At 45.1% G+C, this 26,645-nt stretch overlaps 1 protein-coding gene across 1 annotated transcript in view; it reads right to left on the bottom strand.

Moving 5' to 3' along the window:
• Positions 1 to 5,161: 5,161 nt before the first annotated feature.
• Gpat4 (glycerol-3-phosphate acyltransferase 4) overlaps positions 5,162 to 26,645 on the bottom strand; it is a 36,611-nt gene continuing 15,127 nt past the window's right edge. The window contains exons 2-13 of the mRNA XM_041673646.1: positions 25,404 to 26,388; positions 17,269 to 17,338; positions 15,519 to 15,819; positions 14,638 to 14,712; positions 13,810 to 13,899; positions 13,597 to 13,690; positions 12,960 to 13,075; positions 12,547 to 12,602; positions 11,538 to 11,623; positions 7,581 to 7,709; positions 7,417 to 7,496; positions 5,162 to 6,746 (exon numbers count right to left, since the gene is read on the bottom strand). Coding sequence (XP_041529580.1) covers positions 6,638 to 6,746; positions 7,417 to 7,496; positions 7,581 to 7,709; positions 11,538 to 11,623; positions 12,547 to 12,602; positions 12,960 to 13,075; positions 13,597 to 13,690; positions 13,810 to 13,899; positions 14,638 to 14,712; positions 15,519 to 15,819; positions 17,269 to 17,338; positions 25,404 to 25,568 — 1,371 coding nt within the window. The 5' untranslated portion in view covers positions 25,569 to 26,388 and the 3' untranslated portion in view covers positions 5,162 to 6,637. The remainder of the gene's footprint in view (positions 6,747 to 7,416; positions 7,497 to 7,580; positions 7,710 to 11,537; positions 11,624 to 12,546; positions 12,603 to 12,959; positions 13,076 to 13,596; positions 13,691 to 13,809; positions 13,900 to 14,637; positions 14,713 to 15,518; positions 15,820 to 17,268; positions 17,339 to 25,403; positions 26,389 to 26,645) is intronic.

Genomic DNA, 26,645 nt, shown 5'->3' with positions numbered 1-26,645 from the left:
GCTAACCCAATCATATAACAATTAATACAGAGCAGGTGGGGCTGAGGGCAGCCACCAGGATGCAGAGAACACTGGGCCTGGCCCTCGGGAGCCTCACATCTCCTAAGCACCCTCGTGGGCAGGGCTCGTGTCCTGGCCCTTCCAGAAACTATCTGCAAAGGCTGCCTGAGGTTTGGTGGAGTCTCCTGTGGCAACGGCAAGGTGTGGGGTGGGGTGAGGGTGACTCCGGCCCACACGGGGAAATAAAATAGATGGACCTAGAGGGAGCAAGTGAGCGAAAAGACATTTTGGGGTGAGGGCACCCACCAGAAAGCAACCACAACCCAGGTTATGCAGGCAGGCCTTGCTGCAACAAAGCAATAGGTAATCCGAGCCAAAGGGAGAAACGGGAAAGCAAGTGTGTCTGCTCTCTAGAAGTGATACTGGCTCCTGGAGAGCATCTGTGGTTTATGTAACTCCGGAAGTACAATGAGGCAATGGCTGCATCCTTTTCTAGTGGAGAGATTACAGGTGAGTCAAGGGTTTGTAGTGCGTGGGGCAGTAGTGAGGGCAGTGTGGCTACCCAGGACACCCCACAGAAAGGCTCCAGGCTCATTACTGGGGGAGCAGGGATAAGACAGTATGGTACAGTTGTCTGCCAAGACAGTTTACCAAGTTCAGCCATCCCTTGCCCCAGGGAGAAAGCTTTCGCACCGTGAGAAGGTGAAAAGTGCTGGTGTCCCATGGAAGGAAAACCTGGTTAGAGCTGAGCTAGGGCTGCTCTGCAAGCTAAGCGGAGAGGAGGAGCAAAGAGGCAAGTGAAGGTTACTGCTTCAGCTTATCTCTATCAAGAGCCTGGGCCTGGGTTCCTCCTGTACCCCCAATATTCCGACATGAAAATCCCAGAGGAAGGGGTCCTTTATGAGTGGGAAGTAGGTCCATGGGCCAAGTACTGTTGCATGCCAAGGAAAAACAAAATTTGTTAGCCGAATATTTTTTAGACATTTTGCAAGATGCACGGCCTCCCTGACAATTTTTAATGTACTAACTGCCTGGTCCAGTGAGCTGATTAATTGGTGCTGGAGCGATCAATAAAAAACAGAAAATTAAAACAATTTTAAAGTGATTAAGTAGTTTAACACCTGTCTCCCGTCACGTCAGCGCAGGAAGAAAAATAAAGCAGGTGTCGAAGGGGCCTCCTGAAGCAAGAGAAAACAGCTCCTGTCTCAGAAATGACAAATCACAGCTGGCTGATCAATCTGCTGCAGCAAGGCCTTCTCAGGGCCCGGTACAGAGCATCATGCACAAGGAGAAGGCCCATGCATCCAGTGGCCTCCAGTCGCCACCTACTGCTCGTCTAGGTCATGGGATGGGATGCAGATCTTGGGCAGCCTGAGGGCATCTTCCACCGAAACTCATGGGATCCAGAAGGAACGCCCTAGCTACGGTTCGTTCTCTCAGTACTGCGTCGGTGATCGGAGACATGGCTCAAGTGTCTTTCAAATGTGGTTGCAGGCCCACGGAGTCAAGAGAAAGAAAAAAACCCACATGGTCACAGCTATCCGTAGGATAACCACCTCCTCTTTTCTGGAGATCCCCGACCTCTGCTGTTCCCTTAATCTTACATTGTCTCCTGGTTTCAACAGGTGGTGAGGTTGCTGGTGGGTGGTGCCCAAATGTCCTTTGTGATGCCATCTTTGTCCCAGCTTCACTTCCCTAGCCTCCACTTCAGCTACAACAGGAGCTTCCGAGCATGACGCCCCTCTCCCAGCGCTTTTGACCTCAGGAAGTCATCTTGGAGCAGAGGAAACAGATGATTGGAATGAACCTGGGCAGAAGTGAGGGGAAGTGGCAAAGGTTAGGAAGTTGTCTGTTCCACCTTGAGAGTGGTCTTGAGCTGGGTGTGGTGGCACACACCGGAGATCTACACTCAGGAGGTCAGGTTCAAAATCAACTTAGGCTACAAAGCAAAAAATGGGCTTGAATTTTGCACATGAAAATCCAAGTCACCCATGTTCTACAAAGCTCTATTCATGCTTCCTTTGACTTCCTGGGTGTGGCACACCACCCAATGACATTGGGACTGGGGCTCAGGCACAGGTCTGAAGTCCTAGAAGAGGAGCCAACCTCCTGCATCTGGGGACACAAAGTCACGCGTTCAAACAGTAGTGTGCCAATCCTCGCGCTTCACCCTTCAAAGTCCGATGACTCCCTGCCACCTTAGATGGGGACAGAAGAGGAAACTGCAACAGTTAGTTCCCAAGAAAGCCGGCAGCAGGTAGTTGTCAAGAGAGCACCAGTCCATTGTATCTTTCCTGATACAGGTTCTCACTGTGTATTCCATGCAGGTCTAGAACTCACTATGTAGACCAAGCTAGCCTTGAATCCAGAGATCCACCTCTCCGTCTCCACGGAGCTGGATTAAAGGTGTGTGGACCTGGCTCGTGGACTTCTTCCCACCTCTCCTGTCATGTCTCTGTCCACCACGCTAGGTACTGACAAATGACCAAGAGTAGGGCCAAGGGCCTCCAGAGTTTTTAAAAATTATTTGTGTGTGCAGTCTTTGGAGGCCAGAAAGACACCAGATCCCTAGAACTGGAGTCACAGGCAGCTGTAAGCTGTTTGAGTGCTGGGAACATAACTGAGACCCTTGAACAGCAGTGCTCTTAACACCGAGCCACCTCTCCAAGCCCCAGCTGTTCTGATAGTGACCATCCAGCCTGATTGCCCTTTCCCTAACATCCCTCTGGGTAAGGACTCCGGCTGAGCAGCTCCATAGAGCAACTGATGTACAGCCAGGCTTCAGGTGTCAAACACTTCACACTGTATGGGACAAAAGACAGACTTCCAATCTGTATCTGTTGGCTCACTTTTATAATCAACATCCATCGTCTCTAGGCATTCCCTGACCTGGGTGTGGCTTTGGAAAGATGGCCTGTTAGTTAAAAGGTCCTTTGTCTCCAATCTATTTTAAGTATCTGCTCCTACAGGTGTTTGATCCAGGGTCCACTTGACCCCGGAAAAGGTTGCTTAGTATGTGCCCCAGGGACCTGCCCAGGCCCCTCAGTGCCATCCAGAGGCAGTCAAGCAGGGGATGGCACTGCTCGCTCAGAAGCCAACACAAGTTCTTCCTCTGCTGGCCTGCCATTGCTCCCGGCAGAGTAAGCGTGACACTGACTGAGATAAAGTTTCCCTGGGCCCAAGTTCCAAACTCGGCTGTTTTGTTTCTGTTAAAATGCAATTGTTTTTCTCTGGAGTGTGCAGTGACTGCTCCGCGTCAGGAAGATGTATGGAGATATCCACTTCAATTCAGCATCCCTTTTCTCCCAGACAAACATGGTCGGATTTTAATAAATCAAAGAGCTACAGTGTTTAATAAAAATTTATTGACTTACAAGTGATTATTTATCAAAAGACCATTAATAGCAGGTACTGAAATGATGTGTTACTGGGTGGTGCTGGGAGACTAATAGGAAATCAATGCTGCTGGCCGGTTGGAATGCATATGAGAAGCCCACCCCCCCAAACAGCAAGCAAAATTTCACCAGCAAAATACACCAGACGCTAGCCCTGGTGCAGTGAAAAGTTCCTCCTTTTTATTTATTGTTTACAAATGAAATAATCAATACTTTTAATCTAGAGCAAAATTTATTAACTTTCCCATCGGAGAGAGACATATTGACTGGGGGAGAGGGGAGTGAGTGCGGTGAAAGATGGATGGCCAGATGGTCATCTCTTAGCCTGTCCACGGGTCTGTGCGCATGAGTTGGGATATTCCGGGCCACCCAGGAGGGTGCACCTGGAGAAACTGAGTCTGGCAGCTAAGATGTACAGCAGGTGGATGGCACCTGCAGCGACATGGTAGTATCTTTCAGACACCAGCGGCCAGCAGTGAACACCAACCCAGACAGTGGGCATTTGGTGAATTGTAGAAGGAAGCCACAGGGTTTATAGGCCCAGATCACCACAAGGCAACTGATTAGTGTCCACTAGCCAGCCTTTCAGTATCTAGAAGCCCCTTGCTACTGTCCTGGCCCACCATCTCTCACACATCAAGGTTTCTTTCTTCTCTGAAGGACACCAACAGGGAGTGGTGCTGATGTAAACTGGCTCCCAAGTTTTATTTATAGGGCTTGGCCAGGCTGACGTCCTTCTACTGAGCTTCCGTCCTGTTATCAGAGGACTTTACTGACCTGATTAGAAAGCTCTTTAACTAGTGGGTAACAAAGTCCTGTTTGAGTGAAAACTGTCTGTGATCCACAATCCCAACTATCCAGCAGGTCTGGGCCCCGAGGTGGTTAGCTTCCAAGCTGGGTTTGCAGGGGGACTCAACAGCTCAAAATGGACCCACACAATTTTAGGGCTCAAGGCTCACGTGTGAGCAATGGGATTCTAATGGAGCTGGAGCTGGAACAAGAGCTCAGTCAATAAAGCACTTGCATTGCAAGCATGAAGCCCTGAGTGTGAGCTCCTAGAACCAATGTTTAAAAAAAAAAAAAAGCTAGGAAGGTGGCATCTACTTTGAATTGCTGTGCTGGGAAAGCAGAGACGACAGACTCACTGGCCAATCATCTTAGGCCAAAGAGACCCCGTCTCAAAAAACAAGGTGAGGCCCGACTGGAGAACGAACAGCTGAGGCTGTTCTCCGGCCTCCATAAGCACTGCTACCCACACATCTGTATGCACACAGGTGCACACGCATACACCTACTGAAACTTCAGAGGTGTGTAAGGCCTCAGATTCACCCAGCTTAAGTCAGAAAATAGAGAAATAAAGACAACACAGCAAGGGAGCAGCAGACTGACCAGTGGGATCGAGCTCTCATGTATTCAGGCCGTCCATGAGACTGAGTTTGTACCACGCGGCTTTCAGTGACTGAGAACCTGCAGGACCCAGTTACACATGGCAGACCAGCCTGAGTTCCTGGACCAGTGCCGAGGAAAGATGCAGACTTCTCACTGTTCCCCACTGTGCCACGGGTGAGCAGGATGTGATCCGAGTTAACACAAGATTAAAAACTCTCTACAGATAGTGAATCAAACCACCAGCGGAAGTCTCAAAGGATGCCTGACCCTAGACGTTTTCAGAGGACAGCACTGAAACACTACGTTCTACATAAGCCGAGACCCACTTTTTATTTTTGAGCATTTGTAAAACAGTGCCCACAAGGCTATTCTTACAGTCATTGGTGTTTTTATTTGAAAAGTGTTTTCCACTGGGAATGGAGCAGGCAGGAGGGAATGGGAGGAGGGTGGGGTGACACCACAAGGTTCTCAAGTGTCAGAGTGGCATCAGTTCATAGCCTTGGGAGCCAGGCTGCACTCCTAGACTTGGAGATCATGTGGGTAGCAGGGAACTCTTCCTTTGGAGGAATTCAAAGTTGGTAGACCTCAGAAGAAACAGAGGCTGACTTTGGTGTTGTTGGGCGGCTTGCAGGCCTGCCATTTCTCCCATGGGTGCATGCAGTGTACCCATCCCTCCTGCCTAACTCATCAGTCCTCCCCAGCACTCTGCTCCCCCCTCATGCCTTAATATCTGCCGTGTCCCACAGTTCTCAAATCCAGAATGCCACCGACAGGGCCTCTCTCCAACCTCATCAACAGTTTGTTTCCATGGCTCTCATCTGGGGAGAAAGCTAGAAACAGAGACATGAAAACATTTAATCTGAAAGGTTACCCTCTCCTGAGCAATACTATCCTCATTCCAGACCCTGCAGGCCAGGGTCATTTTCAAGTACTACCGCTGTTAACTGGCAAGAAATACATTTCTCGGGGAGTGAAGGCAAAGTTCCTAAGTTCATTTACCATCCAGTTTTATTTACTCACAAAACAAGTTTAAAATCCTGGGCAGCAGCTGTGAGTGCTGACCTTGTCCTGCCACATTCTATGAAGCCGTCCCTGTGAGACCACCATCCATTTCCTTCACATATACTAGCACTAGAATCCCCACAACAACCCTGTGAGGTAGGTTATTACCACCCTTGGCGATTCCATGTAACAGACAGGGAAACTGAGACACAGTAAACAGACAAGTCATGTGGGGGACTCAGGCTCAGCCTGGAGTCTGAATCAAATCTTCCTGGGGCTAGCTAGCTGGCCAGCGGCCCACTGGCTTCTTCCTATCTCCTCTGCTGATCTTCGTAAGCAAGACACAAGAACTTATAACTCCATCTGCTGAGTGGAACTAACACTCCTGTAGATAGCTTTCTTCTTGTCCCATCTAAAAGCTCCCAGGCTGGAGGTTGTTTGGGCACCTGCCTCAGCAGTGTCTCTTCTGACTTTCCCCAGCATGTGTATGTCCCTACACAGTAACACCCAACATTCTCTCAGGACAAGAACAGGGCCCGCCTTCCCACCAGCTAGCATACCACAGAGCTGCTTTAATGGTCTTCCTCTTACAGGCTTATTATAAAGGAACAAGAGGCATTTTGTCCTGTGGAGCCCCGGCTAGCAGCTTTCTGGTTAGAGGACAGCAGGCAGCGCATGGGGCTCTGATGAAGCTCAGGAGTCCTGGAGCCCAGAACAGCCTGAGGGCCAGAGTCTGGAAGATGCAGCAGTGGGTGGCAGGGATGGTGGCAGAGGTTGTGGCAGCAACAACTCCAGCTGGCTCACTTGTCAGAATTTAGAGGTGGCAGCTCCAGCCAGGGCCAGGCAGAGGTTCAGGACCGGCTCCGGTCCTCATGGTTACCAACAATCATCTTGCTATACAGTTTCTGCTGCTCCTCCTTGAATGTGTCCTTCACTTTTTCTCTCTTCAATCCACCATCCCTGGAAAGACAAAGGCTAATATAGCAACAGAGAAGGCCACTGGTCAGCTCTACGGTATGACAGATGCATTATATGGCCAAAATCTGGCAGGAATCATGAATCAAGCTCCTCTTTAACTTGAGTTTAACTCCTGCAGACACTAGGTGTTAATTCAGACCCACGGAACAAAAGCTCAGACCCTGCCTTACATCTGTTCCTGTAAGGAAGTTTCAGTGAGACAGTCATGACTACTTGTTCATGTATTCTCTTTGGTTGCTTTCATACTACAAATGGCACAAATAAGTAGTTGCAAGAGACCTATAAACTGCACAGAAAAAGTGTGTCACCTCCTCTGCTAGGAGATAGGCAAGAAAATGTAGAAAAAGAAATGCGGACTTTTCAAACACAGTACACAGACAACAGAGGAAATTCTACATTCTTCCCTCTGAAGTTTCCAAACAGAATAGGGTCATCTCTACCTAGAGGCACAAACTGTCTGGAAGTCCCAACAGAACGGGCAAAGGCCCACAACTCTACATTCCCGAGGACAACACAGCACTGGCATTATTGGCTGGAGCTAAGGAAAGGAGCCTGGAGAGTTCTTCTCTATGGCCAGCAGGTTTCATGCTCTGTGCCAGGGAGGAGCCCTTTGCCACAGAGGTGCATATTCTCTGGAGTCAGCTGTACTCACCATAGAAGGTCTACCAATCCTCCCTGCCGGGCAATGGCAGACTTCACCCTGTTAGCAAACTGCACAGCATCTTCATCTTTCTGTAACAGAGAATGAATGAAAATACTCTGCCAGACTCTTGAAACACACACGAAGACTTGCGCTGGAGGACTGGAGACACCTACCTCTCTGGTCATAGGAGGCAGGTACCAAACGCTGCAGACAATGGCCCAGCTGGTCATCATTCTCAGCAAGTATGTCACCATCCCGTACTTGCTGCTGTTCCAGAAGGCGTCACCAAACTGAGGGTCATACTGCAAAAGGAGAGGAGACTGGATGTAAGGACTACACCAGTGCTTGGGGAGGGTCCACAGGGACAGGAATCTATGGCTCTAAGGTCATGGCCTCCAGGTTCACTCAGGCCATCAGGGAAGTCTTTCCTGACCACCACACCCAAACAGTTCTTGCCTCAGAGAGCCTTATCCTGCTCTCACAAGCAAACATTTCCAGACAATCCAAAAACAGAATGCAGAATAACAAAATACCAGCCACTCATTTCCTAGGTTCAATCATTAAGAACAGTCCACTGTGCTTGCTTCATGCATCCTTTCCTCTCTTATGAGGCCTATCTTAAACATCAAGGCATCTCCTAATGTACATAAAGTATAAACAAAGACACCTTCACACATAATCAACTTTTTCACGGGACATTCAAAGGAAAACTTCTGATGCTGAAGACTAAGAAACACTTACAAAGCTTGCAATATACTATATTAAAACGTAAGTATTGCAAAAGAAAACCCTTAAGTATTGCAAATATAATTTACATATTTATAATTCTAACAAAGTGAATTTCTATATGGCCAGAAAACTCTGCTAATTAAATCACCAGTATACATTAGCAAATGGGTCCACACCCATTAGTCTCATGAGGTCTCAACAAACAGGTGTATTAGGTACTTGCGTTTGTCAATGATTTTAATGGACAGAAAAGGCTTGTTTCCAAGGGTTTTGTGAGAAATGATTGCAACTCCTCAACCATTAGCCCACAGTAACCTCAGCAGTAGGAAGTCTGGTGAGGAAGGTACATGAGAGGTAACAGGAAGAGCTGAATCCTTGAGAAGGCTGCCTGAGCAGAGCATGGGCGGTTGCTACCAAATGTTAGAGGAAATAGATAAGGCAGTGCACTGACCGCAAAAGCACAAACCAAGGGTCAGCACGGAGAATGAACAAATGAAAGCATCTCAAGAGCTATCCCACAGGATCGAGGTGCCACCACTGTTGCCTTCTTGACAGAAGGATGTCTGTAGAGTACTGTCATGGCAATTCATGGAGATGCTGGTGGATGGGGTTTCAACTGTCCAATTCAGAATACTGAACTACTCTGCTGAGATTAAGTCCTAACTATAAAAATATAGATTTAACAACAGAAACTAAGAAACCTAACACATTAATGAATGCACCTTAAATACCACTAAGAGGAACTGGAGAGACGGCTCAGCAGTTAAGATCCCTGGCTGCTCCTCCAGAGGACCTGGCTTCAATTCCCAGCACCTACATGTCAACTTAAAGTCATCTGTAACTCTGATTCCAAGGGTACTAATATTCTTTTGTGGCTTCCTCAGGCACCAGGTACATAAGCTGTGCACAGATGCATGCAGACAAAAACAATCATATACATAAAATTTAAAAACAGCAACAGTAGGGGCTGGAGAGATGGCTCTGTAGTTAAGAGCACTGGCTACTCTCCCAGAGGATCATGCTTTAATTCCCAGCACCAATATAGCAGCTCACAACTATCTGCAATTTCAGTTCCAGGAGAACCTATACCCTCACACAGACATACATGCAAGCAAAACACCAATGCACATAAAGTAAAAAAATATTTTTTTAAAAAAATAGCAATAGTGAATTTTTTAATACCAGTAAAAAGCAAGGGAGAATAAAAATTTAAAACTAATCTACGGTATGACTACAAAGATAGGGCAGCTAGCCAGTCATACTGGAGTACACCTGTCATCCCAGCTACTTGGAAAACATAATAGGGATGATTGAGCCTGGGAGCTTGAGACCAGGCTGGGTAACACAGGGAGACCTGTTTCAAACATAAAACTGACTCTCTTGTTACAAGCACATGAGCAGAAGTTGTGTTAGAAGAGACCAAGACCTCTGTTTAGCACCGATTCTCTTCCCATCCAGGCAGACACCACGGCAAAACAAAAGTTCAAAACAACAGTCAGCACTCTCAAAACCAGACTGTGACGTTGACTGCAGAAATGTGACAGAAGCACTGTCACTGCTGAAGCTGCCCACGTCCAGACACCAACAGAACTTCAAAACAAAACCAAAACTAGAAATATCTGTAGAGCGGAAGTCTGCTATATAAACAGGATGGAAATTTACATGTCTTATTCTGCAGAGAAGTCCTAACTCTTCTCAAGATTCCACGTCTCACAATGGGTGAGAGTCAGGCCGCATAGCAGAGGCTCTACCAATGTGATCCCCTGACCAACCCTAAGTATCACCCAGGGCCTAGATAAAATGACATTTAGAATTTGGCATGAGGTCTAAATCTTTTTACTGCTACCCCCCCAACCCCCGTGGTGCTACAGAAGTTAACACAGTGAGGAAAAAAAGGCAGGTAGCTCACTAAGCAGAGCTGGTAAAGTACCTCCATACACCATTATGCCAGACTGCAGGATGATACTGGTGGTGCAATGGCTGTTCTTGGTTGTCAACTTGACTACACCTGAAATGAACTAAAACCTAAGGGGCTACATCTGTGAGGGATTTTTTTTTTTTTTTCTTAACTGAATCTTTTGAGGTGGGAAGATTTAACCTTTAATCTGGGCCATACTTTCTTCTGGTGTTAGCCAATATAAGGACCTGGAAGAATGAAGCTTGCTCTTTGTCTGCTTATTATCCATTTCACTGGCAAGTCCATTCCTTCACTCACATTGGAGCCTACAAGATTCTGGCATATACTGAAGACCAACTAAGAAATCAGCCTTGGAGACTGACCAACTACTGCATTTTTGGACTTTCTGCTGGGAAACTGGCATTATTGTATTAGCTGGACCACAGCGTGTAAGCTACTCACACACACACACTCACACACACACACACACACACACAAACACACACACACACACCCATTTGTTCACTCCTGTTCTGTTCCTCTAGAAAACCCTAATACATGTGGGATATAGACTCCACTCTCTACTTTCACAAACAGCAGACTCTGATAAAGACTATTCCTTGGCATGCCATCCCCACTTATAGCTGCCCATCAGTGACCCTGCAGCCAATATTCAGGTATTAGTGGGCTCGGTGTTCTGCTTAGCTAGTAGAATATATTGTCTACCTACCCAGGAGTTGTGTGGAAAAGCTGAAAACCAAGTGGACACGTTACTACAACGCTGCAGAAAGACACCCGAAAGACGGGCTAAACAGAGCTATTCACAACTTTGGATCCTGCTCTAAAATCTCAGCCTAAATATGTTGACATTACTAAAAACAAACTGTTTTGGGGGGGGGGAGGAATACTCTGAGGACTAGACTCTTTTAGAAGGAATACAGATCTGCACTAGGCTAAAGGGGGATAAGAAAATTGAAAAATACAGGGAGGCTGACTGGTTGAACCATTTCATGTTTCCAGGGTGTCTAAGGGATTGGTTAGGACAAGTTCCTTCCTGAAGGATGGAAACAGGAGTGGAGAGGCTCCAGGATCCAGTCTATCGTTGCTCGAATGAGGACACTGAAACCCACTGCGGTGGAGTGCTTACTGCACATAGTAGAACAAAGAGCCATCCATTCTCTCCTCTCTACCCACTGTACAAAAGTTCAGCCTACAAGTTCTCCTCTGCTACTGGCACAAGTCACCTGTGCATTCGAGTGTCCTATGCTTCAACAAAGTCTCTAAAGAACAAAGTAGTGAAGACACAATTACAGAGCTTATGAAGTTTCTGTTTGCAGAACCTGGAAGCCCTTTTCCTCCCATATCCCACATCCCTATGCATCCCACCAGCATCCTCTTCTACTACTGCTCTGCCCAGTGCTGGTAGAGAGGGGAGCAGCCCCGACTAGTTCACCAATTCCCACTTCCCACTTGTGCATTCGAGCTGGCCTTAGAGGTCTTATACCTTGATAGCAACAGGGTAAACAGTGGCTCCAATTTCAAAGCTTCCCTTTTTGAACATCATCACTGATGTGTTATTGATGCAGGTTCCTGAAAAACACAGGCAAGAGAAAACCGTTTCCTTCTGGACTTCTAACCAGTCCCCCGCCCCCTTTCTTCTTTCTTTCTTTCTTTTTTTTTTTTATTTTATTATTTTGTTTTGTTTTGCTTTTTTCGAGACAGTGTTTCTCTATGCAACAGTCCTGGCTGTCCTGTAACTAGCTGTGTACACCAGGCTAGCCTCGAACTCAGAGATCCACCTGTCTCTGCCTCCCAAATGTTGGGATTAAAGGTGTGCACTACCATCGCCCAGCTACCCAGTGTTTCTTCAGCACTAAAAATATTGCTCAAAGAGCGTGAGTCAATCACCACCCAAATCAAGAATGAACAGTAAGGGAGCTGGACAAATGCAGTCCTTATTCCTTTTCTCCTGTCAGGCCACTGTCCCAGCCTTAGGTTTGGAGCAGGGATGCCAAGGAGACTGAGGAGTATTCTACGAGAGGTTAGAAAGCTACCTGTCAGTAGAACCATAGAAAGGATCATGCACTGGCGAGGTACACACTATGAAACGTAACCAAACTTCTCAACTGACCAAAATTGTTAGTCTCCCATGCTAAAAGGCCCCAGTGTTACCCAGGACACAGGAACTCATCTCTCCCCCCAGCGTTACCCAGGGCTCAGGGCCTGGTCCCCCTCCCCAGAGTTACCCAGGGCTCAGGGCCTGGTCCCCCTTCCCCAGAGTTACCCAGGGCTCAGGGCCTGGTCCCCCTCCCCAGAGTTACCCAGGGCTCAGGGCCTGGTCCCCCTTCCCCAGAGTTATCCAGGGCTCAGGGCCTGGTCCCCCTTCCCCAGAGTTACCCAGGGCTCAGGGCCTGGTCCACCTCCCCAGAGTTACCCAGGGCTCAGGGCCTGGTCCCCCTCCCCAGCGTTACCCAAGGCTCAGGGCCTGGTCTCCCACTCCTGTCACTTTGTACCTTCTGGGAAGATGAGGATGGGCAGCTTACTTTTATCTTGTACGTGCTCAGTCAGTCTTTAGGAAACAGAAATAAAAGGAAGAGTCAATAACCTTATAGGTTGCACATAGCAATCAAAGATTTTTGGCTTGCAATATGTAAATCTCAGTAATAAACCACTTGCCCAGCATATACAATACCCTACCAAGCACCACCCAAAACAAACAAGAATCACAGATCTTAACTTGTTTATTGGGAAGGATATAATGAAAACATAAATAACTTAAATAAATAATACTGTGCTTATTTACATCCTTTTTAGATGTCCTAAAACTTTACAACAACGGTATAACCTCAGTATAAAGGTTATACCTATATAAAATGTTTTCTGTTTACGACCTTGCTAGATCAACTGAATAGCATTTGCCACTTACCTCTTAGCCACCAGGTGGCGATCTTTCACTTCAGACCGCTCAAACCAGATGTGTGGGCAGGCTTTCACCATGGCTCTTTGAATCACACCCATAAGGCCCCCGTGCACTTGCCCCACCTAATCTCAGACAGAGGAATAATTAGTGGTGAAGTCATCCTTACACAGATCTTCCCACTCTGGGGAGGATCACAATCCCACAAAACATACACACCAAGCTCTCCTTGTTAATATTTCATCATTCTAAGTTTCTCACTATCAAGAAACCACTCCTTGAACTCCTGATCTGAATTCCCCTTTAGCCATCAGTGTCAGAGGCTGCTCCAGGTAAACACATAAAGCTGAGTAACTTATAAAATGGCTCTCTCAGGTAATCTCAATGCCTCTCACCTGGCTTTCTCAAGACTCCCTTTTCTTGCAATCTCCTCAGTCTAAGACACAAGACACAATCCCCAGCCATACTCTCAATCACTCAACTCAGAACAGCTTCTATCCAGTCCTAGGGTGACCCTCTTAAGTTGGGACCTGCACATAAAAATATGTTTACATGTCTGAACCCTTAATCAAGGAAGTTTTCTGTGGAGGGCCTAGAGATGTGATCCTAGAACTGATCAGAAAAACCACAAAGAAAGACTGCGTACCATGGCATAGTAGCCATCGCTGGCCAAGATGATCACATCGATGGGAGATGTATGATTAGCCACACAGATGCCACCATTTCTTGGTCTGTTTTTCCTGGGTATAAAATATATACAAGCAATAAAAATGGCAAGAATCGATTCGTTTGGAATGCTCCTCTCACCTCACAAGCATCAATCACTAGCTGTAGACAAATGTTAATGAGCCTCCCTCACCTGTTGTGGTAGGTAATGATGGCTGTCAGAGCTCGCACACAGATCCGGTAGCACATTAAGTGAACATGTTTACTCAAAAACTCCTTAAACCTGCAACAACAGGACAGCTGGGGTGTTTGTGTACTTATAGAAATATTAGCACACATAGTAAAACCCACAAATGTATTATTTAACATCTTTATATCCACATGCAATCAGAGAAATGCAATGTGACTTGATGACATTCACCTGTTAGTGGTAGAAAATATTTCTAGGCCTAGAATTTCCAGGATAGGCAAGCCAAGGTTTCTTAGATTTCTATTCCCCAACTCACCAACCCATAGTAGGTATAAGCTCTTTATCAGCCCCAGCAAAACAAATGTCTACGGGACCTCAGAGCTTCCCTAGGTGAGTAAAGTTTCCTTGAGAAAGAAGAGTAGTGGGGAGAAAGAAAACTACTTCTCAACTTATGGAGCTAGCAGAACCAAGCAATTAAACATCTTAAAGGTTGAGGGCACAGCAGCAACAGAGAACTCATCCTACATACAGGGTCCTGGTTTTGATTCCCAGCATAAACAAACATGCTATAAAAATCCTTAATACCTGAGCCAAGACTCCTTTGTGGTATCTGCCTTTCTGACTCTAAAATGGGAAGATGGTAAAGGCTAGACTGCAAGAAGTGAGCACACACTGCTACTATCTCATATCAATTACAAAACAAAAGCATTCACTACAGACACCACTGCCAGTGCGAGTATCTGAACCACCTAGGACTCAAGGACTGTGTTGCAGTGTGACTCCAGCCAGTCCTCACGCTCTGAGGCTGCGACGTCAACTCACTCTACTCACCTCCCATTGGGCAGATATCCAACCATGGTAGTGCCCACCACCAAGAGGCTGATCCCTGTGAATGCCAGTGCAATCCTGTAAGAAGAAAAATAGAGTAAACCAGTTATTCAGTGAACGTGTGAAGACAAAGGCAGGAGCCATAAAAACCACACGTAAGACCTGACAATAGCTTCCCCTGGAAATGTGTGAAACAATCTGTATGGAGAGATGACTGCAATTCCAAACAGATAGCAGAACTATCTCCTCAGCAGCTATGCCCGACTCCTGTCTAATCTTGCTTAGTTTCAACACCCTGGCAGAAGTAAAACCTCTGTCAAAAAGGAAGCAGAGTTGGAAGGTGCCAGATAAACTGAGAAGAGCACAGAGAAGAGATCAATACAGCTTCTGTACCAGAAAGGCAAGATTCAGAAAAGGCTATGCTTAGGATAGAGGGGTCAGGAAGGATGTGATGTTCTCTGCCCTGTGTTCAGTCCCCACAACGAGCAAATGGTCTTTAAGAAATCCAACTAGCCAGGTATGGTACTTGGAGCACACCTTTAACCCCAGTACTCAAGAAGGAGAGGCAGATAAATATCTGTGAGTTCCAGGCCAGCCAGAGCTACCGAGTAAGGCTCTCAAAAAAAACAAAAACAAAAACATTACACACACATATACACAAAAAACAAAGAAATCCAACTCTTTCTGTATGATATGTAAAGAATATTAAAGGCTTGAAGGGAGAGCCCCCAGTATGCCCTTCCAAGAGTAAAATGGACTAGCCCTGGGGGAAAAAAACCAAACACACTATCCCCCTTTATAAATGGAAAACAAGGTCAAGTGAGATGGGTGAGCCATGCACACAGGCAGAGCAGCTCACACTGGCCTTCAAGGCCCAGCCTCACCTGAGTGGCAGAAGGAAGCAATACCGAATCAGCACTCCTAAACCCCAGAGGATGGTAAGCCGGAGGCTTATATATTGGAAATTGTAATTGGTTCTGCTCAACAAGTTCCAAGATTCCAACTCCTCTGCAGAGAATCTCTTTGTCACTTCGTCATCCATAATAGTTTCCATTCCTTTCCGGCAAAAGTAGAAAATGTCAGAGAGCTCAAACTCTGGTGTCTTATCCAGAGCCTTGCTACTACCACTTCGGCGAATTTCTTTGATTTCTTCTTCCAGAGAAGTGGGATCTTTTGCAATGATTCCTGCAAAAAATAAGTATCCCTCGTCAAGCAGCATGCTTCAAGGATCATGTGTATGAACTGAGTTTTAAAGCACAAAGGGTACATGTGCCATGGTCGGATGTGAATATGCTCTCCAGAGTTTCATGAGCAGAAAGAGGGAGCCCTCAATACAGCAGCACTGAGAAGTGTTGGGGTTGTTAGTGGTGGGGGTCTACCATGCTCCAATATATATAGTTTTCCACCTAGGCTCATGCCTACAACACTGTTTAAACTAAGTGAGTCACTTACACAAAAAAGGCATGAAAGTAGGCAGGAAAAAGAAGAAAGGAAGATGAGACAGGGAAATAGGGGGTGAAAAGGACTAAAGTTCATTATATACTTGTATAAAACTATCAAAGAATAAAAATCAACAGATGTGGTAGCAAATGCCTTTAATCCCAACATTCAGGAGGCACAGGCAATGAAATCTCTGTGAGTCTGAGGCCAGCCAGGGCTACACAGATAGACCCTGTCTTTAAACAGACAAACCTGGAATGTAGGAGATTAGCTTGTGTGATTAGGTCATGAAACTGCTGTCCCTGAACAGAGAAGCACTGTTCTTCTCTGGGTGGGTGGTTCTGCAGGGGTACATTCACTCCCACAACATCAGGTTGGGGTTTTGGTGGATTTTTGGTTGCTTGTTTGCTTGGTTTTGAGACAAGGTCTCAGAACCAATGGCTGGCTTAGAGCTCACTACGTAGCTAAGGATGCCTTTGAATTCCTGATTCTCCTACTTCCAGCTCCTAACTGCTGGGATCACAGGCATGTGCCACTATGCCTAGCTCTTTAGATCAGTTTGTTTTTTAAAAGTAAGCCAGACACCTACCTACTCTCTTGGCCCATTCCTTGCAACTGAAACCAACTCTTCCTCCCCTTCTGCCCTCTCACACACTACTGCCATGCGGTACCATCTGCCATACTGCAATGTGGTCAAGAGGCCCTTGACCAGTGGCATTCTACTTCTACCCAGGTTTGCTCTTCTGTCTGCGTGAGAGAGAGAGGGAGGAATTGGGAGATCCTGGCACACAGGCCAGAGGTCAATGGGAGCTATCTTTCGCTATCACTCTTCACTACACTTTTACTAGGCTCACACTGAACTTGAAGTTGACTGCTAGACTAGCTTGCCACTGAGCTGCAGAAATCTGCCTGTCTCTAGACCCAGCACTGGAACTTTACAGGGGTACTGTCACTGAACCTAGGTTTTACACAGTTCTAGAGATCCAACCTGTGTAAATGCACACCAAGCATTTTATTCCCTAGGCCATCTGCCCAGCCCCTGCCTGAGTTTTCTACTTACCAGAAAGTCAAACGTTTTCTTCTACAAAGGACCCTCAGGTATTTTGTTATAGGCAAGAGCAAGTGGACTGAACCTCTACAAGGACTCTGGGTATTATTTCAGAGGCTCTTTTAGACTAAGGCACCCAATCCTACCGTTGGTGTAGGGCTTGTAAAGCTGGTGGTTCTTCTCCTTGGCTCCTCTCTCCATTCTCAAGGTAGCCCACTGAGGAGGAAAATGGCAAAATGACAGCAATGAGTCTTTTCATCAGTAATCACCCTACTTTGTTAGAATGCAAAAAGGTTCGACTCTAGGTGTCTGACACAAGGTAGCAGTCAAGCAGCACACCTTCCAGAGAGGACTCACCCTGTCCGCAGGGCGCTCTTGCGCGCTCTCTCTCTCTCTCTCTCTCTCTCTCTCACACACACACACACACACACACACACACACAAAGTTCCCAGCAGTAAAGCGCTAAAAAGTCAAGAATCTATGACAAGATGGTCAGGGTGCTTTCTTCACTGCCTGGATCTGCCTCCAAGCACTTAGGAACTGACTAGTAAACATCTCCTTTAACTACTGCCTACCCCTGCAAGGATACTAATCACCACAACATTATCTACTTGTGGGTGTGTGGGTGTGGGAGAACATGTGTAAGTCAAGAGGACAACTTGTGGGGAAATGGTTGGTTCTCCCTTCCACCATGTGGATTCTGGGGATCAAATGCACAAAAGTATCTGTGCATGCCCTGATGAAACCAGTGAACTCCGAGAACACAGAAACAGATGCGACTGGTGATACGCCAAAGGAACAAAGAGTCTTAGAGATGAAATCTAAAAGGCCGTGACCAGGCTGTTCTTTTACTTCAGCGTTCTTCCTACTCCTTGGTGACTTTGGTGAACTTCCTCTGAGTCTGAAGTCTTTTCCCAGATCCCTTGACCAACCAGAATCCCCCATATACACTCAAGCTAGTCAACCAGATACATTCCAACCTGATGTTTAATTTATGTGCTGATGGGGCAAACTGACTCCTTCCCATTATACAAAAGAACATCTGACCTAGAGTGCTCCTTCTTAAACTATTTTTGGGACCTTTTCCAGTGGCAGAGACCTGTGACTCTACTTTTCAATAATAGTCCTACTTGCTTGCTCTCAATTCTGTTGTTCTCGCTGACCTTCTTGTCAACAGTGAGACAACAAAACCAACAACTCCACCCCAGGAAACCAGTGACAATGGCTGTAGGTTACTGCTCTCACTGAAGAGTAACTCTTCACGGAGCTTCTTTTAGCTCTACAACAGCTCAGTATTTGTTGCCTTTATAGTTATAGTTCTTCCTCTTTGGTTTTCTTAGAAAACAATGCCCATGGACAGTTAATGAAGAGATTCAGGGCTGGCCAATGTGGTCAGAATAAATGTCTGGTGATCAGCCCTAAATGGGACATCTAACCATATCACAAACACACCCCCATGGTCCCAGGGAGCACTGCAGCAGAAGGGACAGAATGCTGTGAACTACTGTCTTCTGGATGTGGCACTGCTGCTGGTCCTGCACTCATGAACTAACTGCAGCTACAGTCACCTGAATAAAACCTGCAGAGGATCAAGCATGGGTGAAGAAAAGGCTCACATGACCCCACTTGTAGCTGAGGAGCTACTAGTAACTGATGTCTTCTGGGACAAAGTAAGCTATTTTTCTTTGGAGGTAGGACCGCTGGTAGGCGGGCCTTGCTCAAAAGGAGGCCCCATATCCATGTGCATGCAGACAAAACTAATTAATTCAGTAGGTTATAAAAAAAAAAAGAAAAAGAAGGTAAGAAGATAGGAGAGCATGTTCTGGGGGACCTGTGGGAATGGGGAATTTGGGGTGGATCAATCAAATCATCAAAGAACAAACAAAACCTTTTTTTAAACAAACCTAAATGTTCTTTCTATCGCCTTCCCTGCCAGAAATCATCCCCATCTTCAAAACACGGCCTTTTCATTACTTTCATGCCCCTCCATAGACAGCAAACAACACTAGAAAGTTTATTGAAAAAAAACCCAAGTGTTCAAAAATGTTGCCCACTCTGTCTGAATCCCACAACTGTTGCAACTGCATCTTCAGCTCTGTACCACATCATAGTTTTCTGAAAGTTTCCAACAAATTCGACTGTGCAGCTGGGCACTGACCAGACTGCAAGACCTCATCTTCTCTAACCTGACCTAATTGACTACTTTTATATGGGTAACAAAATTCAGCTTATTTTCATCTTTTTGCTTATATCCAGGCCTTTCCCCCCTTTCTCCAAATTACCTTCAATTCAATTGAAAATTAGTTCCTACAAATTCCACTCCAAAAATATTACTGCAAGCTGTATAGAGAACTTCTAAAGCAAAAACACCCAAAACAGAAAATTACTCTGAGGTACTCTGGACAGGCATGGACCCACCTGTGGCAGGCACATAAGTATTTTTCTCCTGACAGGATTAAGTATCCAAAACAGTTGGCAAGCTGCTTAGGTAAGTGACTTATGCTTAGTCCCATTAAAAAAAAATAGGTAAGTGTATTGAACTATCAAATACCCAGTTTTAATGATCTTCATGAAAATAAAATGTAAAAATGGCTAGTGAAATAACAAGAGATGCAGACATAAAATGTATGGCTACACTATTAATATAACCAAATTATGAACATCAATGATCATAGACTGAAGGGCAATATGCAAAAAATAACAAAAGTGTAAGCTATAAGACATGTATAATTATAATTTTTGACATTTATCTACTATCATATAAAAACTATTCCAGGGGCTGGAGAAATGGCTCAGCGGTTAAGAGCACTGATTGCTCTTCTGGAGGACCCAGGTTCAATTCCCAGCACCCACATGGCAGTTCACAACTGTCTGAAAATCCAGTTCCAGGGGATCTGACACCTTCACACCAATGCACATAAAATAAAGATAAGTAAATCATAAAAAATTTAAAAAAAAACTATTCCAAAATTTAATGGTTTAAAAATCCACTACTGAGCTGGATTTGCATGGTGGTATACACCTTTAATCCCAGCAGAGAGGCAGATTTCTGTGAGTTCAAAACCAGTCTATTCTACATAATGAGTTCAGGACAGCCAAGACTTGTAGTGACCCTGTCTCAAAAAACCAAACAAATGACGAATAAGAACAACAGCAAAACCCACTACTGACCTGGGTGTGATGGTGATGATGTACCATTAATCCCAGCACACAAGAAGTGGAAAGAGGTAGACCTCTGAGTAGGAGACAAAGTAAATACATTCTTCTTTTTTCTTTTTTGGAGAGGGTCTTATGCATCACAGACTGGTCTCAAACTCACTATGTAGCAGCCCAGGATGGCCTTCAATTTCTGACTTCCTGACTCTACCCCCTAAGTGTTGGGGTAAAGATGTACCACCACATCCTGCTTTATATTGTGCTGAAGACTGAACCCAATGTTTTGTACAGGCAGCACACTTTACTGAACTACATGCACAGCCCAAAATAAGTTTCCCTGGTGATTAAAATGTATAGTCAGAAGGACCAAAGAAATATGATAATCTCTTAGCTTTCTTCCAATTCTAAAAAATATGTACATCATTCCAATTTAGGGGAAAAAATGAAGGATCTTTTGAAAGGTAAAATCAAACATTCAATGCCATGAGACAAAAATCTTTGTCCTCTAAAATTCTGCTGAAACCTAATCTCCAATATGATGTTATTCAGACGTGAATAAGATTATGAAGAAAAAGTCCTCAAAAATAAGGTTATGGGACTGAAGAGATTGTTCAGCTGTTAAGATCACTTGCTGCTCTTGAAGAGGACTGGGTTGATTCCCAGCACCCACAATTCAGTAGTTCACACCCACTACACCTTCAATTCCAAGGCATTTGGCACCCTTTTCTGGCCTCCACTGTACCTGTGCACACATGGTACAAATACATATACACATAAAACAATGAAATAATTCTTAAAAGAAAAAAGGAACAGGGTTATAAAAGGGATCCCAGCAAGCTCCATTATCCTGAGGATACAGTAAGAAGAGTCTACGAACCAGAAGTAGGCACTGACCAGACAATGCTGTCAGCACCCTGTTCTTGGAGAAAGTTTGTTTTTATAGGCCATCAGAAATTTGGGCATTTCTTAAAATCAACCGAGCAATCAATCAACAAATATAAATTTTAGATGTATATACATGAATACACATATATACTTTCTAAAGTTTGATAACACCTTAGCCTGTACCGAAGTACTGTCATTGATAAAAGCAGCATCAATTCTTTGAGTCCCTAAAGATTAATTCACAGGATTGAGCTCTTTGGTAGAGTGCATGCCTAGCACGTATAAGTGTGCACATGCACACGCACAGACATACTCAACCAACTCAGGATACCAAAGATGAAAGCACAGATGCTTTCAGGACTACCCTATGCCTTCGCCGACATACACCAAGTCCCTTCTAGCCCACCCTTTTCTCTAGCATGCAGCCTGTTTGTCCAGAGGGCACTGTGAGCCCTCTCAAAGACTGGCAACATAACTCTAAAAATACAAGAAGGTCAAATGTAGTTATTTATTTATTTTAGTGTCCTAGTCTGACTATGTGGCCTAGGCTGGCTTCAAACTCGGAGATCCACCTGCCTCTGCCTTCTGGAATTAAAAGCATGTGCATCATTCTAACTGGCTACAAATACAATTTTTGAAAAAAATTTGCTCATCTCTTTTTGCACTGCTAGGGTTAGGACATGCTAGTTAAGAACTCTCCCAGTGAACTTTATCTTGAGGTTACAAATATATGAACTATTTCCATTACTACTTTAGATCACTGTGCCCAGAACAGTGATTTTCAAGATGTACACACTCTGGGGGCCTAAGGTTATAAGTCCTACAGTAAACATTTAATCATCCCAATGTACATTTATAATCTACATTTAAAAGTTGCAACAATGTACTTTGTTGTTGCTTTTTTGAGACTGGTTTTGCTGTGCAATTTAGACTGGCCCTGAACTCGCTGTGATCCTTTAGTCTCAGCATCCCAAGTGCTGGGATTACAAGTATATGCCACTAGTACACCTAACTTATGAGTGTGTATATTTTATGGTCTCTAACATTTTATTCTTATTATTTTTAATTACTAGGGAGTGTGTTGTGCATCGAAGTATAGTGCCTGCAGGGCCAAACGATGGCATAAGATTTCCCTGGATCTGGAGTTCATACTGCCCAACGTGGGTGTGGGAATCAAACTCAGGTTTCCTGAGAAGCAACATGTACTCAACCACTGAGCTATCCTCTCCAGCCCCTGAATGTATACTTTAAAAACAAAATTATGAAAATATTTATTTGCTTATTGGCAGAACAAATCTGGCATGTATTAAGGATTCAACAACCAATACTCTATCCCCTAAGGATTTTACTTGGATGTCAACTTCAAAATAATCTGGGACTAACTAAGACCCAAGCATCTGAGCATACCTGTGAGGACAGTTTCTTGAATGGAGTAATACTCAAGTAATTGAGGTGGAAAGACCAACCCCAAATCTGGATCATTTACCCTAAATCTGGGTCACACCATCTGGTGGCAGCATACATAGAAGGGCTTGGAAGAAAATTTTTTGCTTTCTGCCTGCTTGCCCTCCCCCTGGCAAGTTCATCTATCCTGATGCAGAGGCACCCCCTTCGCTGGTGTCAGTATTCCAACACACACTGAAGACCAGCGAGACTTTCAGCCTATGGGACTAACTACTATCAGATCTTTCCTTCCAGAGACAGCCATAATTGAATTAGCCAGAAGAACTGGCTAGTTTTATGTCAGCCACAAGCTGAAGTCATCTTAGAGAAGGGAGCCTCAAATGAGAAAATGCCTCTATAAGACAGGGCTGCAGGCAAGTCTGTAAGGCCTTTCCTTAATTAGTTATTAATGGGGGAGTGTTCAGTCTGTTGTGGGCAGGGACACCCCCAGGATGGTACCTGGCTTTTATAAGAGAGTGAGTTGAGCAAGTCAGAAGAGTCAGTCAGTAAGCAGCTTATTCCATGACCTCTGCATCAGCTCCTCCCTCCAGGTTCCTCTCCTCACTGCTTTTGATGATGAACTGTTACACGTAATTGTCAGTGAAATAAACCCATTTCTCCTATCACTGCTTTTGGTCATGGTGTTGGTCATGGTCACAGTAATAATAACCCTAACTAAGTCACTGAACCACAGCCTGTAAGCCACTTTATGAGTAAGTCTTCTTTATATACATTCATTCATTCTATCCCTTCTGTTCCTCTAACTACTACAGGATATACTTGCCACAGTGCATGAGCAGAGGTCAGAGCAGGACAACTTTCAAGGAGTCAATTCTCCCCATCCACCATACAGGTTAGGGAATAAAACACAGGTTATCAGGCTTGGCAGTCAGTGCCTTTACCCACTGAGCCATCTGGTTGGTCCTCCATTTTCAGGAAAGGCTATACAAGTATTCTAGGCTTTTTGTCTCACACAGTGTCATCCAAGATGAATTAAACACTAAAAAGGAGATCTAGATTTTTAACTCTTACTTCTGTTTTAAAAATGGCAATTTCTAGGGGCAGGACAGATGACCCAGTGCTTAAAGCACTTGTCATGCAATCAAGGACCAGAATTCACATGAATGCCAGGTGGGCATGGTGGCCCACCTGTAATTTCGGCATCCGATGTCAGAGACAGGATCTCCACGACATACCAGCTAGAAAGACTGAGCAGACACCAGCAAGCTCTGGGTTTGGCTGAGACACTCTGCTTCAATAACTAAGGTGGAAGAGCAACTCAGGAAGATGGGCAACATCAGGCTCAGTTCCCCGACATACACACATGCTCTCACACACACAGGCTAAAACGAACATCTCTGAAACAAGGCAGAACACAAACAGACTTAAAAACAGGTACTCCCAAACATGGGTCCACAGCAACCAAAAGGTGGAAACAGCTGATCAACAGATGAATGCATAATCAAATTGCAGTACAGACACCTAATGAGTTATTGTTTACCCACACATAATACACAAAAGTACTGACAACTGCTACCACGCAGATGAATTCTGAAAATACTAAGCCAAAGAAGTCAAACAAAGAAGAGCACACTGTGTAGGATTCCATTCACAGGACACATTGAGAATAGGTAAATCCAGTGAACACTGTGCTAGCCAGGGCCTTGAAAGATGAAACGAGGACAGACTGCTGAGTGAGTGTGTGGTTTTTTCCTTTAGTTCGGGCTAGCTTTGCACTAGTTATTCCCCACTCCGGAATGACTGATCTGGTTTAAGAGCTTCCTTTGAAGTGACAGCAACGTGTGGCACTAGAAGAGGTGGTGTATATAACGCGAACATACCAAATGCCATCGAACTGTGTTTAGAATGGTTTGGATTTATTTTTTGCTTATTTCACCTTGATTTCAAATTTTTCAAAATCATTTTTAATTATGTGGGTATGTGTGCACAATTGTGTGTGCCTGTACAGTGAATGCAGGTCCCACAGAAGCCAGAGGGATTGGACTGCCCTGGAGCTGGTTCCATGTGCTTATGAGTCACCGGATGTGGGTGCTGGGACTCACAACTGGGTCCTCTAGAAGAAGCAGAACAAGCTCTTAACCCCCGCATCATCTCTCCAGTCCCACCTTGTTCTTGTGAGAGCCGCGAATACTACAGAATTGGAAGGGACTAAGAAAAAGTGGGGAAAACATTTTAAAGACTGCAGAGTGCTTGCAAAGCACATCAAAGATCTTGGTTTGATCCCTAGAACCACCAGACCAAACCAAATAAACCTCTAAGATATTACATGAACAAGTGTATTATAGTACCATGGTACATTACTCAAATTATGCAGCTTCAGCTGTGGAAAAGAATTCCTGAGGATTTGGTAACTACTGAAAACATTCTACAACTAAAGTAGCAAATCTCTGTCTAAATATTAAAGTCCTGTGGCACAGGCCAACTTTTAGGAGATACTACTTCTCATCTGCTTCCATTTAAAACAATCAGTCGGGTTCAACGGTACATTAACTAAGTTCTGATGTATTCTCGATCTTTCTGAAAAATTCAAATCCTCTTTTCTCTGCATTCTTTCTGCATGAATGCAAGGACTGACCTCGGACTGCTGTGAGAGAGGAAAAAGGAGTCCACTGGCAGAAGCCTTATTATGCCCTACCACCCGTGCTGCACGAGGCAGTTTCCGATGTCTAGGCCCCACTGTGATGTAGAAGGTAAAAGGACTCCTGATAGGAACCATTCTTTCTGCTAATGCCCTTCTCTCCCCTGGGAGGAAACCTATCACAATAGGACAACTTACCGCAAAGATCTTTAACAATGTTTTCATGTAGAGCTTTCGGATACCAAAGGAGACTCCAAAAATGGCAGGGACTATGATGAACACAAGTAGCAGGGTGAAGAGGACAGTCAGGGAGATGCCCAGAAGGTTGACAATCAAGCTATCAAAAGGCAGCAACAGGAACATGGTGGAGGATGCAGGTTAGGCTGGTGCCCTCCTTTCTACACACAAACACGTCTTCAGATGGTCCCTTCCAACAGCACAAGCCTTGGAAAGGAAGTCAGTTCCACATGGGTGACAAACTCCATCTCAAAGTTCATGTCATCCAACTGTCTGAATACAGAGTAGTAGAAAAGAGCCACAGGAGAACCCCAGAAATTCCAGGTCTCCCTGGCACAGATAGAGCTGTGGTGAACAAGGCAGGACAAGGCTTCAGGAACGGCATCCGAGTCCTTACTAAGTTTCCGGGCAAGTGAGTGGCAAGGGAGAGCTTTCTGTTCAGCTATGTGGGCTGCTTCCAAGGTTTTTTTTTTTCCTGCCCCAAAGCATTCAGCAGATGAATTTGTCCTAAAGGTCTGTATTGCCAGAAGTACCAAGAAGAGTTCACCTTGATGCCAGAAGAATCCTGAAAATTCCAGTAGACAAAAGTAATTGCTGGCACGTCACACCAAAGGCTTCTGAATGTCAGTATGCAGAAATTAAGTAACTTTTACTTAGAATTCCTTCATAAGGTAAAACTGAGTTCACTGTAAAGAGTTCATAGCTAGTCCCATGCTCCCTTGTGGGGGGCTCCTGGTGCTGGCTGCTCCAGGACCCTCCTATCTGGAGAGCCCCAGCTTTTGCCAGTAACAAACAGAGGCTGGCACAGAACGTCTCATGCTGCCTGTACCGAGCACTATTCCAGACACGCCTGGCATTGGTGTCCTCTGATATTCTTCTCCCTTAAGGCACCCTTCTCAGTGGTGACCTGGGTTCTTGGCAAAAGGTTGTTTACATGCTGCCAGGGCTGGGGGTGGAAACAGAAACACCATCAGTCACACAAAGCAAGACAAGAAATGTCAGTAAGTCTACATGTGTGGCAAGGGAGAGCTGTTTTAGGGTAAACCCACAGCCAGCTTCCCTACTCATCAAGGTCAAAGGGAGCAGGTAAATAAATATACAGGTTTCCATGGTAGAAGGAGCTGTGGCCACACCAACTTTCTGATAGCATGCATTCTTTTTTTTTAATTAATTAATTAATTATTATGTATACAATATTCTGTC

Source organism: Microtus oregoni, unplaced genomic scaffold, assembly GCF_018167655.1.
Source record: "Microtus oregoni isolate MIOR12 unplaced genomic scaffold, Mior012 000024F_ref0000369, whole genome shotgun sequence".
NCBI classification, from domain to species: Eukaryota; Metazoa; Chordata; class Mammalia; order Rodentia; family Cricetidae; genus Microtus; species Microtus oregoni.
Note: the sequence above shows the minus strand (reverse complement) of the source record. Positions and strands in the feature narration are given on the sequence as shown.